Raw genomic sequence first — 16782 nt, forward strand, 5'->3', positions numbered from 1 at the left:
TGAGGAGGAGAACGGTCTCTTGCTTGAAATATCACACAACTTTGCTCTACATCCAAGAAAAGGAGAATAGATTACATTCAGTTCATTTTGTCAACATTAAAAGGTTTAAATAGCTACCTATTTGAAATGTTCAAATGTGTTCAAATGCACCTTTTTGAGTTGTACCTTATACTTAACATCAGCTCTGAACAGCCATAGCAGCTCATTCCCTGCATTAGCCAGAAAATTGCAGAGAATATGCTGGGAAAGAAATTGCAATATCATTCACTGTATCGTGGCAGATTATAGAGATCCTAAGCAGCACCTTATTCATCTGTGTTAAATGAAAGTATGATCAGCTTCTTCACCTAGCACTTTGAGCCTGCCATTAAACACAGAGGCATTATGGGTGAAAATAGAAGGTGTAACAGTGATGCCTCAGCAAGCCGGTGAGGTAAATTAGACTAATTTACTCGGTGCACTCTGAGAGAGGAGGTGGGTATGCGGGGGCACACAACACTTCGCCTGGAGTAAATGCATCTTTCTTAAGGGTGTTTCCAGGTTTTAATTATCTAAATGTAAATACTTAACGAATTTTACTCAGAGTAATGAGCTAAAGTGTGCACTACGTAAATGAGTTATTCTAATTAATCATGTATGAACTACTGGTTTAACGAAAAGCTGTTTAAATTCGCTCTGCATTAGGGCCGAGCCAAATTGCAAATCTGCATTTATATTCAAAGATGACTTCACCTATTATGTCATCACTGTAATATATAAAAAGTGCACAGAGAGCTTACGTGTAATGAACATTTCATATATGAAAAATGTTACAACTTTAGAATATCAGTCACGGAGCTTTCGTCAGTCGTAAAAAGCTCACCGCTGTGGTTTGGGAAATTTACTAAACTCACTTTGGCTGTTTTTGTCTCTATCACTTGGCAGGCATGTAACGAATTCACTACCCATGTGATGAACCTGCTGAGGGAACAGTCTCGCACGCGGCCCATCTCCCCCAAAGAGATCGAGCGCATGGTGGGAATCATCCACCGTAAGTTCAGCTCCATCCAGATGCAACTGAAACAGAGCACCTGTGAGGCTGTCATGATCCTGCGCTCCAGATTCCTCGATGCCAGGTCAGTGGATCGTGTGTGTAGCATATTTATGTTTATGTGTAAGTGTGTGTTTGGTATCGAGAAACTTTTATTGCTTCCGTATGACCCATATACGCAAATCCAGTGGGCGAGGTCATTTTTAGACTGCGTGCAGACCCGAAGTTTGTTACCTCTCCCACTTTTCTGGCACAGCACACAGTATGAGCTCTGCTAAAGATGCATGATCTTAATAGTGTCCATGTTCCATGCATTATCCATTTTGAAGACAATCATGCCCCCACACCTGAGAGCAGTTAAGACCAAATGAAATGGGGGGCGAGTCATGTGTAATGGATGGAGGGGAGGTCATCGGCAGGTGTTGTGGATTACACTAATCACTAACAGTGTGGTGCAGTGTGGAGCTCGGCAGAGAGCGGCACAAGTTGGGGCCAAACAAGCCAAGTGGAAGCACATTTGCTGCCCACTGCCTGTGTGAAGCGCGGTAAACAAGGCAAAATAAGCAAATGCTCAACAACATGATAAGTAGTGCCCTTGGGAGGGAAGGGGACCCAGATCTAGTTAGAGTTTGCTTGTTTCTACTGGAGATCCCTGGGGCTGTGGCACTTCAGGAACAATGCTCAACTGTGCATGCCGTGATTTCTATAATGTACCGAGATGCACTCCGACTGGGCTTTGCGCTCCATCACAAAGCCCACCCATCCGCTGCACTAAACTCTACACATTACACGCTTGGACTGGAGATTGGAGACCAACAGACCAAATTAAACATTGTATGTGTTTTGTGACTGTGTTTGTTTGTATGTGTGTGTGTGTGTGTGTGTGTGTGTGTGCGTGTCAGTTTATTGGTTGGAGTCTGGTCTTCTGTGTGTTGACGAGACTCTTGGAGCAGGACACGATATTCTGCTCCTGAGGGCCCTTAGAGCCCATTCCTCATTATTTTCACCATTTATGTGTGAGATTGATTGTGCAATTTGTGCGATCCAAATGGATGAGTTAATGCTGGTCCCGCTAATAGGCTCACTCGGCCTTTCTCTCGTTTTGCTCCCCACTCAGGCGGAAAAGGAGAAACTTCAGCAAGCAGGCGACGGAAATTTTGAACGAATATTTCTACTCGCACCTCAGCAACCCGTATCCCAGCGAGGAGGCTAAAGAGGAGCTGGCCAAGAAGTGCAGCATCACAGTTTCCCAGGTGGGTAGTGTTCCTCTAACAGTAGCTGGTGGGTAATCAGGGTGGGAAAGGCTAAAGCCTAGAGGGATAGTTACCGTAGGTCACACCACCAAGACACAATGTCCTTAGCTAACCTTGACATTGTGGCTGCCTAATGATGCTTCAGTCAAGGCTGGTCCCAGCCAGTCAGAGCAGGGCCACAGGGAGGGGAGGCCTATATCATCTTGGCCTCAATCAAAGCACTATGCTGTCCTTCCTTAGTCGCCCCAACGCTGGGTCCCCTGCCATTTGCCCCTCTCATTCCCATCCACCATGTGTGCTCCCTCTGTTGCCTGGTCAGTCGCTCAGGTCATAAGCTGGGAAGAAAAATGGCATCAGCCATTACCTTAAGAACTAAAGTCTGGTGCTTCAAAACACCGGATGATACTGGTATTTATCTGTATGTTTGCTGTTCAAGTGATCTTGCAGGACTCTGCTAATTCTCAGTTCTATTTAAGAGTTAAAGATGCAACTTTCCCACTTTAAATTATATCTCTATATATATCTATATATATATAGCACAGCCTCCTTGTTGGGTAAACCTGAAGGCAATATCTCTCACACCTTACCCCCACATCCAAAGTATTATCACCCTGTGTTCTCTTTCTCTGCTATGACTGTGACTAGATTTTTTGATGGTCTATTGTTCTATGGTTGTCCTCATGAGACACGATATCAGAGAAACATGAATCTATACAATAATCTGCAGTGTTTTTTTCTGTGTGGGGAGGGGGTGTTGAGGGGTATATTGAGTGTAGTCGTGAAGAGTCAGATACTGTAAAAGCCCATTCTTTTTTGCCTTCAGGGGGTGGGAAGCACCATCACAGTATCACAGGTATGTCATAACTTCTCCTGATCCACTGTTTTCATTTTTTTGTACCTCCTTTGTTTCTGTATGTAATAGCCTCACACTGCACAGAACCTCCCTCCCTCACACTTTTGGATCAATGCTAATGCTATCATGAAATGCAGCATTTGACGTTTTGAATTTACATTTTGAAAAAAGAGTGGATTTTAAGCATTTACATCCCACCTTAAGTCCCACAAGAACACAGACTATTTTTGATCCATATTTTTGAACTACACCCATGTTATCACCATATTATGTGTGTACAAATGTGTCACATGAAATTTTACTTTTTTGGCTATTGTTCACCACATTATTTTTATTTTGTTTTGTTGTAGAGCGTCGACTAATTGTGTGGTCTTTTGAAACTGCACTCTTTATCTACCCACCACGTGATTACTGTGTGCTTTGTGGCAGTTAAAGAAATGGCCACCGACCCTCACAAATGGAGCTCCACTCACAAGAGCAGGCCACTGTACGCGTTCCCATGAGAACAAATCAGTCTGTGCAGAAATTAGAGGGCTTTTAAAAATTCACTTGAACTCATCTCAGGCCCCATTAGTGGCGGACTCCTCGACGAGCGGAGGCCACGGCAGACATTCTTATTGACTTATTCTTAGTGCTTTGGCTCATTTTAAGTGAGTAACAAAGTCGGAGGCTGGACGTGATGCCGGGTGCACCGTAAGTGTGTTATCAGTCACCGTTCTCCCTGCCTCTTAGAGTCACAAACCGCTTGCTGTGGCCACGCCGAGGGCTCGGCTAAGTAATCTTTCAGACACCCCCGAAATACTTTTTGCAGGCTTTGTTGATTGCATAAGCAGTTCATTAAGTAAAAACCATCCGTCGTGAATGGTATGCCAATAACGGTCCGCGGCCTTGCACAATACATCATCGCTGACGAAACACCCTGCATCATTTTAGCAGAGATCATTTAAAATGCAAGTGATGCAAAGTCTCTTTACCTCAGGAGATCCCTGCAGTTCAAATCCAGTGTTTTATTTATATCTAAAGCTGCAGTGATAACCTCGAAGGAGAAAAACATATTGAATGTATACATTATCTGGCTATGTCAGTGTGTCTGATTTGATTAATACTGAATCCTGCTTGTTCATAGAAAACAGCTCAAGCACATGAGCTACTGACATTGTTACGATTGCCAGTGCCTCTACATGCAGGATGCTGTCTTATTCGCTCTCTCACTTGCATGTGCTGTGCTGGACTCCTGAATGAAGTCATGGGATTGGATGGCTGTGCTTTGTGTCAGGGTTTATCAAGGCGATTTGATATGATCTGTGTCAATGGCTCGACATTTAAAGGATAAGTTCGCACAAACACTAAAATGTTAGTGTTTTATTAACATGTATTGATGTCATTATCTACTCACCCTAATGCCGGTGTAAAAACGGATGAGGTTTTGTGGTCCGCAAAGCATTTCTGGAGCGTCACAGTACAACAGCACTGCAGCATTCTCCTAAATAAGTGAAGTAGATGGGGATTAGTTTTAAAATGAAAGAAAAACAAACAAATAGCTCTTCCGGCATAATCCAAGTCTGTGGAAGCCGCAAGATTTGATTTGAAAAGACAAAATTTACACCCTTTTTTAAGCCGAAATCTTCATTGTAGCCGCTAAGCTAAAGAGGGTTAGCACGCACCTTGTCTATAATGGGTACACAAGCTTGATTGTGCTTCGTAGATGTAAATAATGTCTTTTTTAAATCAATTTGGTACTTTTTCCATTTTAAAACAAATCCCCAGCCACTTCAGTTTCTTAGGAGAACATTGCATTATAGTTTTGCTGTGAAGCTCCAGAAATGTTTTGAGGACTATGAAACTTCACCTCACTTTCCATCAGCAGTGGGCTGACTAGATACTGATAAAATTTTCATTCCGGGGTGAACTTATCCTTTAAGGCAGTGCAAAGACTGCTCTTACATTGCTTACATTTTTCTTCTGAGTGACACTTTTCAATATTTCAGATCATAGTGAATTTAGAGAAGCCAAGAGTTCTTATTCATTATTAATGCTGCCTGTATAATTGATGGTATCACAGCTACCGAGACCACCTTTGTGTATGTATTTAAGGCTTAGGGCACTGTAACCTCACATATATTGAAATCATAGACAGATCATGCATTGCCTTACATTGACTAGCAAGCAGTATTGACCTGAAATAGGGTGAAATAGTTTGAATTATTAACTACAGCTCCGCGGCCTCTCTAGTGGGCAGCATCGAAGGCTACGGTATCGTGTTCTTGCAAGGAGTCTGCATGGTCATTATACAATCGCTGCCTTTGAGGCTGCTGATGTCAGGTAATTCAATCTCACAACCTAGTTCTCACCACACATAGGAGTCAATTGAATGCATGGCCTGCCACAAGATAAAAGGGAATTAGTTCTGTAGATTGGGTTGTGCTCCACACCTTACAGTGCAGTGCATTTGTTCAATATTTAGCTGAACCCGAGAATCACTAAAGCCAGAGTTCAGTGGGCAGGAGAGGAATGTGTAGAACGGAGAAGGGTGTTGTAACGTCCAGAGGATTCGATGCCTGTCCAGGCTTGTAACACCATATAGCAGCAGAATACAGTCATAAAATAAGGACATGATTGTAATAAAGTTTATGTTGTAACCGTCACTAACTTATGAAATAATTACATTTGATAAAGAAACTGTATAATAAGCGTTATTGCCATATTGGTGTATGTAAAACAAGTAAACTAGTGTATATCAACCACTGTCAACTTCCAGACTTTATGATACAAATACGTCTTCATGTACAAACACCACAACTGACATTTTAATAGATGTAGTTCTGTGTAATCCACTGTTCGCACGGACATTTTCTTCAATTAAGCAAACTGATGAGCTTTAGAGAACATTTTCCATGATTTCCTGGGGTTTGTGGGCACTTTGCGAGCTGTCTAAAAGAGCGAGAATATTGCATCGTCTTTGGCTCTACAATCCACCATAAGCAGGTTAAGTAAAAAGGATGATGGCCAGGGCTTTCATTGCTTCCAATTAAACCTTGCTTGTTAGTTTAACCTCTAGGTAAACCCATCAAACAATTGATGTCAAGGAAACCCTGCCAACAGTGGGCCTCGGCTGAATGGTCATTAATTTTAATTGCCTAGATATTAAAGATTTAGAGCACAGAGACGTGCAGGATAGAAATGATCTGATGTCCTGCAAATCCAGTCAGTTTTTACGCCACAGCATTGGCGGGCTGCTGGGGATATTAAAATTTAAGCACATGGGTGGAAATTAAATAAAGCGTCATTAGGGGCAGCTGCTCTTTGGCTGGTCCAGCCGTGGGCTGCAGGGCCTGAGAGGGGGGCAGCAGCACCGCGACAAGACACTCTAATTTATAGAACCATTAAAAACAAGCATCACCTCATTATTATTCCACAGTTATTGCAGAGCCAGCATTCACACATAAGGTTCACCCCTCATGCAACTTTTCTGACTGATGTTGGATGTCATCATTTCAATTCAATAAAATTAGCATTTAACCGCTCGAAATCTGAACATGCCCAGATTCAGACATTCATTCGATCTCAGTGCTTCCTCCAGTTCCATTTTACTTCGGTTAAATGTATGTTTTTTAAACGCAACAATTAACACAGACTGCTCTGTGCTCCGATAATCTGTGTTTACTGCCTCACATGTCTGCAGGTCTTTACCCTCGAACTCTTGTTTCTGATAATTACAAACAAAAGTTGCTTCCTGAATTACTGAGCATGCACACACACTCACACCACTCGCACACACACACACAAATGTTTCATTGCTGTATTAATGTTGTTATTTTCAGAAATTAAAGCACTTAACTACAGCTACCCAGGCCAGACATTAATTAATTCTCACTGTATATTACAGTATAAGATAAGAATTTGAGTCCAATATGAACATTTAACACGGATTTACAATGTTTCCATTTTTCTGTCCATGACATAAGGCTTTATAATGCATTATGAACATATTTATAATGTTTTATAATGCACCTGTAGCCCTGTTTAATCAAAGGTATAAGCACTTGTGAATATTCTAATGATTTCTAACAACAATCTTAACTCATTATGACACTAATGTCTGTAACATACTTTAATGTGCTATAGTGTCCCTGCAGTTATAAGCAATTACTACTATTCAGAATGCTTTATAACAATAATCATTACACATTATATTGAATTTTATAATGATTTATAAGGTCAAGTATCAATACTTCTTACTTGCTGGTCACTTACCACTTTTTGCAAGGATCACAATGTATTAAAATGTTCATATTTATCAGACATAATAGTTTTAAACACATTAGAATCAATATTGTAACGTGTTATAATGTGATTTTAAGTTACCGTAGGTGGCAATTGGGTGCTTAAAGTAAAGCAATGAGCTCCCTGTGTTAAAGGCAGATGTAATACATTACAAGCTGGTCATAAGTCATTATGAGCAGTCATGTTTACCTTTCATAAGTAAAATGAAAAAAATAAGTAAATAAATACAGTAAGAGTCAATACAAGAACAGCACATAAAACGCTGCAAAATGTATTTTGAATTTATATTGATATTGTCAAAATAGTGCTCAAAACTATGATATAGGTGCATTATAACATATCTTAAGTATGTTCAGGATGCCCTATTATAAACACAGCCTTCCTAGAAAGTGTCACCAGACTTTTGGTTGTATTTGCTCCTCTGCCCTGTAGTATTTAATCATTTAATATTCATGTATTTACACAGGGTGTCGATCACCTAGAGTCACTGATCTGGAATCAGTGAGTATTCTTTAGAGGGTAACATATGAACAATCATATATTTCACTGAGGGATTTGTATCTTTAATAATCAGCCCTGATATGAGAAATATATATAATACATTGACTTCAGTGTCTGTGCAGTCGGAGCCCCTTGTGTTTTAGTTTTGTCAGGAGACAGATCTGAGAGCGTGTCATGCTCCCATCCATGAGAAGACACAAGTGGCTCCTGATTATGGCTTAATTAGCTTGTGTACCCGGCGGACATTACTGCAGGGGCTGGGAATTGGGTACTTGATGGACCCAAACATGACATCTTGAAACAATCACACTGCTCAGTGCACGGTGCTGTGGCTGCTTGACGTCTGACTCCTCTGCTCCTCCTCCTTCTGCTCTCGCACACAGGTATCCAACTGGTTTGGCAACAAAAGGATCCGGTACAAGAAAAATATCGGCAAGTTTCAGGAAGAAGCCAACCTGTATGCCGCCAAGACTGCTGTAAATGCGGCACACGCTGCAGCCGCTGCAGTGCAGAACAGCCAGGCCAACTCCCCTACCACACCTAACTCCGGTAGGCACTCCTGCATATAGACAACAAAAAAATATCTGCCCTCTACCTCAGCCTTTAACCTGCTGCCTACCTGCCTCACTCTCTCATGCACGATTCACACAGGCGAGAGTGACAGGCTCTGCTCCCAGCTTGGGGATCACAGTGTCTCCTGTCTATAAGACAGTTGATGCCAAGCAAACTCATGCATAAAGAGAGCGTTCCTGACTTGTGAACCGAGAACACATGTATTTTTGGCAAAATAAAAAAAAATTCAGAAGGATGCCATGGGATTTGTTTTCCCTTGACTTTTCTGTCAACTTCCTGTCATTTGTAATGTAATGGTATGTAGTCCCACTGAATGGTAATGCTTTTTTTTGCTATATAAAGTGAAACATAATTGCTGGGAGCATTTTACATACAGTAATAGTATTGTATCAAAATGGCATCATATGCAGTTCATATTGAATAAGAGTCATATAAAGACAGGAAGCCTTAAAGGGCATGTTTAGTCCGGTTTAATGAGTAATGTAATGCTGAGTTTGGGCTAGGTTGACCTGCGTCGGGATGTGGTAAGCTTATGAAGTGGTCCCTTTTTCTTGCACCCAGGCTTCCAGATGAAAGATGAAGAGTTTCAGCTGGATTCTGCAGAGAGCAAAAACACTCTTTTAACCAACATGTTTACTGGTACTGGTCTTTTCATAAGCTTCTTATTGTCCTTGTCATTTACCATGTGATACCTCCCTGCCAACGTTAGATTGGAAGTAGGTGATGTGGAACAATTGGGAGCTTAAGCGACCAACCGCATATAGAGCCGGCCCCCTTGTGTCATGTGATTTTCATTTCATTTGTGTCCACCGCATTCGTGAAAAGATCCTCCTGAGTCCTCCTGCATATCGTCCTCTTCTGTTTGTTTCTTTGCCTTCCTTCCTTCACCCCTTGTAGTTGCCTGCTTTATGGTAGTCTCTCTTCAGTGTATTTTTCTGCTTGAGTTGGGTCTGTGTGTGCAGACACGTGCGTGGCGTGTGTGTCTGCGTTCTTTGTGCGTGGGTGTGTGCCTCTGTGCTTTCCCTTTATAGCCTTCTCATGTATTCAGCTACTTACATCCTCCCTTTCCAGGTTCTTCAGGTTCTTTTAACCTCCCAAACTCTGGGGACATGTTCTTGAGCATGCAGAGTCTGAATGGGGATTCTTACCAAGGGGCACAAGTCGGAGCCAATGTACAGTCACAGGTAGGATCAACAAACGGGGACAGTTCCTGACTACCAGTGCAGAGAGCTGTCCTTGTCTTGCCTGTGTACTGAGCCATCCACAGTGCAGTCTGAAGCACAACCAAAAATAGAAAAAAAATAAGAGAAACACGCTGCCCGTGCGAGGGCAGTTCAAATTTTTCTCAGCGAGTGATTGACTATCGTGTTGACTGACTATTTCGCTTTGGATGGAATATTTTGGCAGCCAAAATATAATCCCACCCCACTGCTATCATGCCACAATTTACTGATTACTATTCCAAACAACTTAATTAAAGATTTTGTGAATGCATTTGGCTTTGACTTGAACTCTTGGGTTGGTATTGGGTTTTTGGTACTGTGTTCTCCCCCTTTTTTCTGTATTCTATATCTTCCTGTCTCATCTTGTTATTGTGTGTTGTTGATGTCTTCCATTTTGTAAGTTTAACGCTACTATACAACAGAAACACAATCGCTACCATGCACAAAAAAAATCTATGCTCATTCATGATAAGGTCAAAATAAAAGCTAAGTTAAAAACAGCCATTTATTTGTTAGTTTGTCACTTTTGTTCTTGTTTGTTATCCCATAGCCACTATAGCAAATGCAATAGATACAAGCATGCTAGTACTGTCTGTAGTCTCTTTTTTTTCAATCAGTAAATCTATTAGATATGTTACAAATCTGCTGTCTCAGGACTCCCTTTGTGATTTCACACTAGTCAGTATCTGTTGCTTCACTGAGCATGTTAACAGTTAGTGTTGGCCTGCGTCGAGACACTGAGTTGACCAGCTTGTCCACCTTGTCTGTCCCCTCAGGTGGATACCCTGCGCCATGTTATCAGTCAGACGGCAGGATACAATGATGCTCTCGGGGGAAACACGATGTATAGTCCACACGGCTTGAATGTGAGTAGAGCTTTAATTGGTTCCACTTGTTCCTAGATTGTTGAGACAAAGGCGGTGTGAAATTTGTTAATATTTTAAAGGGCTGAACAATTAATTGAAATATTTTTGAAATCATGATATGGCAGAGTGCAGTATCCAAATTGCAGGAGCTGCAACGTTTTCATAAAGGCAAAATAACCAGTGATGTAAAAAGTACCCTATTCGTAGATAAACGTAAAGATATCAGGTTAAATATATCTGATATTAAATGTACTTAAGTATTAGAAGTGAGGGTAAAAGTAAATCAAACATACAGTATGTTTACATACAGTACACTGTATTATATGTATATACTGTATATTAAAGGTTGACTTGTTATCGACCTGGCAGATTATTAGATCTGATATTCAGCATTTTTTATTGCTGGCATCAGAATTAGTATAATCTAAAAATCTAATTGCATTGCATTTAAATTTTTAATGTATAATGCACTACTTGTACGTGTACTTGCATGTAATCTGCAAAGTAACTAGTTACTAAAGTTATCACATGAATGTAGTGGAGTAAAACAATATTTGCACCCAGAATGTAGTGGATTGGAAGTACAAAGTAGTAGAAAATGGAAGTACAAACAGGCTACCTTAAAATCTAACTTAAGTGCAATACTTCAGTAAGTGTACTCATCGCTTGTTACAACATCCTGTAACTGTTTAAATGAAGCATTGTGGTGCTATAGAGACCCCACTGCCCTACATATCATTACTCTCTAGATGTAATGGAAATCACATCAACATCATAATATTATTTTTTTTCAATGAAAATGAAATGCAAAATTAACATTCCTACTAAAATCGTCACTCATATCACAATATCTTGAAAAATAATCACAATATGATTTTTTATTTCATCATCACAGTTATATTTGGATTATATTTAATGATGGTACAATACATTAAATTGCATCACAGACATTGTAGATACAGACACACATGCTTGTGCCTTAAAACATAAGACAAATTCTCTTACTCGTCACCCGACAAGTTGTATTTAATAAAACACATTACACAGCAGGGGAATAAAACCTCCAACTTTACTTTAATAAACATCTTTTAATACATTGTTTGACTCAAAAATAAAAATATATATAAAACGAGGGGGTGTTCACTGCATGGTATCTGTTGCATTTAGCTGTTTTGAAATGCTTCACAGAATTTTTCCATAGCCTTATCTTCATGATAAAATATGAACATGTGATCGCCTGCAGCCCTTTTCCAGACATGAATTCCATCTTCCTTGATGAGGTTTGATATGGCGCCTTTTTGGAAAGCAGCGCATAATCTGAAGCTATCAGAGTAAAGATTAATTTTGTTGATGAGAGACGATGAAGAGAGAGGGAGAGAGAGAGAAATAGTATCAGACAGTTCTCTCTCTCTCTCTGCACTGTATCAGGACCTCAGTATTTGCTCTTTATATTGTCATGCCTGTTGGGTAAAATGCACGCATGTTCACAGTCTAATAATATTTCAAGCTTAAGCGTCAAAAAGTAAGGTATTAGATTTGCAGCAGTGTTACTGGATATTTCAAAAAATATATTTCTTTGGAAAAAAAATTAACACATCTTCTGTAAACAAATGGCGGGGGCTGTTGCCAGCGTTCGGTGCTTTTGGTGTCATTTCGGCTTTGCTGAAGCCTTATTGCTATAAGCTCTTTAGACACGTCAACTCCTACCAGGATCAAGTGTTTTTTCACTTTCTCACAAGGTTTCTCACTTCCATGCAGTGTAGACCTGTGCCTACTGGCTCACCAGAGCTCAGTGTGATCCCCACTCAAACAGCAGCACTGAACAACCTCAGCACATGAAAAGAGAGAATCAGAAATAAAGAGTAACACGGTACAAAAATATTTTGAATGAGTCAAATTGTGGCTTAGAGCTCATTTTTGTAGCAGCAACCCTGAAAGTGCCTTATAGATATATTAGCATAGACTAACCTTTAGCTTTGTTGGTGGTGACGTAGAAGGATCCAGTAAAGGCTAGGTCATGCCTGGAGCTAAGCAAAGTCAGGCTGGCTAAGACTGGCTCTCTTGGAGAGGCCCTGCCCTGTCACTTTCACTCAGCTCTCCCCACCTCAGCCGGCCCGAGCCCTCCCTCTTCCTGACTGACAGGAGAATATGTAGCGACAAGCTGTCGGCCGCTGCAGAAATCTGCTTAGACACTGATTTCAGGGACTGCTCCCATTGGTCGGGACACGAGACAAATTTGTTCTCCAAGAGACTCTTTGCTGATGCTACTGTAATGCAAAGACCGCTGGACTGATCACACAGCATCATTTCCAGTCAGACGTTTTAACATCAGCTGACACCACCAGACACTATGAGTCTCATTTCCATTTTAGTTTTTGAGGATGAAAATGTGCCAGGCTCATGTTGCAGTGAACGTGTTTGTAATCTCAACCTTTTGTTTTTCCATTTGCGTTCCAGGCTAATGGGGGATGGCAAGATGCAACGACTCCGTCTTCTGTAATATCTCCGACAGAAGGACCAGGAAGCGTGCACTCCGATACCTCGAATTGATCCGCTATTAATGCATCTTCGCCTCAAACTGGGCATGGACTCTTTTAACTGGCAGAGGATATACAAAAAAAACTTTTCACAACAGATTCTTTCCCCTGTACCTTTCGAAATTTCACACACACACCTCCATCAGTGACGCCGAGTGTTTCCTGATCGTACAGTGTTTTCTTTCTGTCCTCATAAATCACCACGCTCTTCTTTGTTTGTCGTAGGGGTAAGCACACACATGTACAAACAGAAAACAGCCCGCAAATGATTCAACTCTCCAGACCTGAAGTTAAAATACTGGACACACTTTTTTACGACATTTTAATTTGTTTGATTTTTGATTTAATTACCACTCTCCATTTTGATAATTGGGTTCTCTTTCAGTTCATACAATACATAGATTAAAGCAGCTGTTTCTTTGACTGTAATGTGCTCGCAATCTTGTCCAGCAACTCAACAATGCTACTGTTGACAGCTCAATGGCAGCTTTGTGGTTACTTCCAAGATTTATTTTTGCCTTACAGCCGTATACATTAGTCGAAGGAAATTCAAACTCTGCAACATAAAGAAGTGTAATTGATTGCTTGACTTCAACATGACACCATTCCATATTTTATAATTTGATGTTTAGTATGTACATATGTAAACATTTTTTTTTTGTACTGCTTATCAACAATTCCCCCCACAGTAGATCATTCCTTCATGGCACACAGGAGAGGGCCCCCGTTAACACAGGAAAAGTTGTACATAATATAGCTTAAGAGTAATTATACATCCCACCAATCAATACACAGCTTTATTACCTCATTGGAATTCATACAAACCAATAATTTCCAACTTTTCTGTAGCTTAGAGTGCTCACTTACTACCTCTAAACAATTTCACCACCATAGTTTTTTTTTCTTTTGCCCTTATTTAATGTTTTTATGTAGTTATTTTGATTACATCTTGTAACACTGTAAACTCTCCATTCTCTATGTAATCTAATGTATATTTTAATCTTTTAATAAAATGCCGTTGCCATACCGCAACTCAAAATGACAAAGATAAAAAAATGAAAATGATAACAATATTAATACCATGAAAATGGACGGGGGGGAGGAGGGGGGGGAGGGAGGGGAAGGGAGGGGTGAAGAAGAAGATGATGTCTGTCTGTGGCTTTTACGACGGGGGGTGCGATGAACATTGTTGATAAATTAACACCAAACAGTGAAACTGTTGTAAATACTGAGAAGAAAAAAAAACATTTTGAATGTTGCTCATCTTGTTACTAAATCATGCAAAAAAAGAAAAGAAAAAAATCACTATAAAAACTGTAATGCATAGAGGTTTCAGTATTCAGAACTGTACATTCTCAGCTCTGTTCAACAGGGTTCCAAACTTCTTTTCTCTTTTTTCTATTGTATGTGATTCTGAAACTGAAAAAGTCATGACAAATGATTTGTGGCAGTGATTCTAATGTATTAAAGATGTTTAGTGTTACTTTCTAACCAGACTACGCCCTGGACTGAAGAGTCTTCCTTGTGGTAGTTGTGTGATTTCAAACATGAATAAACCTTTTGCTTTCATGACACCACGTTGTGCTTTCTTTTCCTGTGGGTTGACTCAGTAGGAGAGGCTGGGCTCTTGTCATGTCCGCTACCTCCTGTAACTTTTATTTCACCCTCATCGATGATAAAAACAAAGCTTTTAACGCGGCTATTGATTTTCTAAACTAATTTTACCGTGCTTATTTAACCATTTTTTTTAATCTGTGGTGATCAAATATAAATCCACACTACTATTTCAAGTCATTTATGGAGGAAGTTCAATGCAGTTAAACCGCTTCACAGGAAGCTGAAAGCTTGCTCAGTGATCTCAGTAGGAATTTCTAGTGTCAGGAGGAACTTAAGAAATATTGTCCTACTGTAAGTATACTGGTAAGTACAGTTTTTTTTTCAATGGACTAATGTTTCAACACCATCTTCATCAGAGTCAAACAATGCATGGACACCAACCAAATCCCTCTTAAATAATCTCTTAAATAATAAATCTGGTCTGAGGGGTCTTGAAGCAGAATAATGTCAATGTAATGAGTCAAACAGTGTATACATGGTTCTCCAAATTGACTCGCTCAACTTGGTAATGAAAGTTTTCTGGCATTAATTCTTTATTTTTACTCACAGTATCAAGTTGAAACAGCAAGTGATTAAAAGTTCAGTCAACTTCATAACGTGATAAACAATGTTGAGACAACTTTAACATTTAAATCAACTTTATTAAATTTAATTTTGAGTTGAAACAAAGATAAATGTCAAGTTGAGTTAACTCGCATTTTCAAGTCAAACCAGTATGAAATGTTTTACAGTGTTTAGGGGTTTAAAAGTAATCGGTAAAATCTTGTACACTGAAAAATGAATTCTGTGATGAATGGGTAGCCAGTGTGATTCAGCCAGAACCGAACTGATGCGTTCTCTGTTTGTGAGATATCCTGCGGCTGTTTTCTGCCGGCCTACCAACTGCAGACAGGCGACTGCTGAATTGCTCAGGCAAATGAATAATGACTTACAATAGTGTAGGCGGGAGGAAATGAGGGTGTGGATAGGTTTGTCATATGTTTTTGGGTAGCAATGGTTTGACTTTGGCAAGATTTCTGATTTCTGAATAGCAGGTTTGAGCAAGACTGTTAATGTGTTGATTTAAGTTGCCCAGGTTTCCAGGTGACTGCTTTGTGTTAGCTGTTAGTGGTCCACGGTGGGGGGGTGACACTGTCAGAAATATAATCAGGACCACTAACCAGTACTTCAGTCGTATCTGTGCTCAGCTGCAAGAAATGCAACAATGAATAAATTACCATGAATAACAAAAATGAACTACAAATTCTACAACAACAGAACATCTCACATCCTTTTGAGTAGCCTCCTCTAATAAGAACATAATCCAACAGAATAGAAAGGAGGCAATCAGCTGCAGGTAAGCAGGGTTCTCAATTTCAAATAGTAAACAGTTAATTATTTATATTTGTTGTTTTTATTGTTACTCATAGTAATTACGTTTTCTGTGAATTTTACTATTATCAAGTGCACTGTTCTAATTGTGAAACCTGTCTACATGCAGGTGACTGACACCTGCCCTATTTTCCAGCCTGCGCTGGATTTTGTCCTCATTAGGGGAGGTTTTTACCTAAAAGACCTAGAAAAATTTGTGGGGGCGCCTGCTCTCCTGAATTTATTTTGTTTTCCTATCCTATACTAGAATCAGCATCAAGCGCTGATACATCATTTGATTCAGGAAAAGCTTTAAATGAGCCAGACTGAAACTAAAGTCACAATCTTTACATTTGCTCTGTGATTGCTCCCTCCCCTTTTACCCAGCCTGTGTTTGTGTGAGTGTATTCGGTCCTATGAGGGGAGGTTAGGTGTATTGTAATGTACTGTTTGATTCTGATGAAGATACACATGATGTTGAAGCGTTATCGCTTCAATAATGTTTGTTGCCTAAATCGGTGTTTTTAGTATGTTTCTGACTGTATTTCCGGCGTTTCTTCACCATGTACATGAATAAATGTACACACAGTGATCCCTGCATGTATAAGCTCTGTACAAGACCTTTGCTCTGGTTTCATATGGGGGTTATAGAAGACTTAACCTGGTTTGCAGCTACTGTGGAGCTGACATGGTTA

At 40.1% G+C, this 16782-nt stretch overlaps 1 protein-coding gene across 8 annotated transcripts in view; it reads left to right on the forward strand.

The window, feature by feature from the left end:
* The window catches only part of pbx3b (pre-B-cell leukemia homeobox 3b), a 60715-nt gene extending 46504 nt beyond the window's left edge, over positions 1 to 14211 (forward strand). For 2 of the 8 annotated variants that reach the window (XM_084359818.1, XM_084359819.1), the window contains exons 4-11: positions 925 to 1115; positions 2148 to 2283; positions 3107 to 3136; positions 8305 to 8470; positions 9056 to 9133; positions 9566 to 9678; positions 10494 to 10583; positions 13041 to 14211. In XM_084359818.1, the coding sequence (XP_084215944.1) occupies positions 925 to 1115; positions 2148 to 2283; positions 3107 to 3136; positions 8305 to 8470; positions 9056 to 9133; positions 9566 to 9678; positions 10494 to 10583; positions 13041 to 13133 (897 nt within the window). In that variant the 3' untranslated portion in view covers positions 13134 to 14211. The remainder of the gene's footprint in view (positions 1 to 924; positions 1116 to 2147; positions 2284 to 3106; positions 3137 to 8304; positions 8471 to 9055; positions 9134 to 9565; positions 9679 to 10493; positions 10584 to 13040) is intronic. The other 6 variants (XM_084359820.1, XM_084359821.1, XM_084359822.1 and 3 more) reach the window with 4 other exon arrangements.
* The last annotated feature ends 2571 nt before the right edge of the window (positions 14212 to 16782 follow it).

The sequence above is a fragment of the Pagrus pagrus genome (assembly GCF_965226575.1).
Source record: "Pagrus pagrus genome assembly, chromosome: 8".
NCBI lineage: Eukaryota > Metazoa > Chordata > Actinopteri > Spariformes > Sparidae > Pagrus > Pagrus pagrus.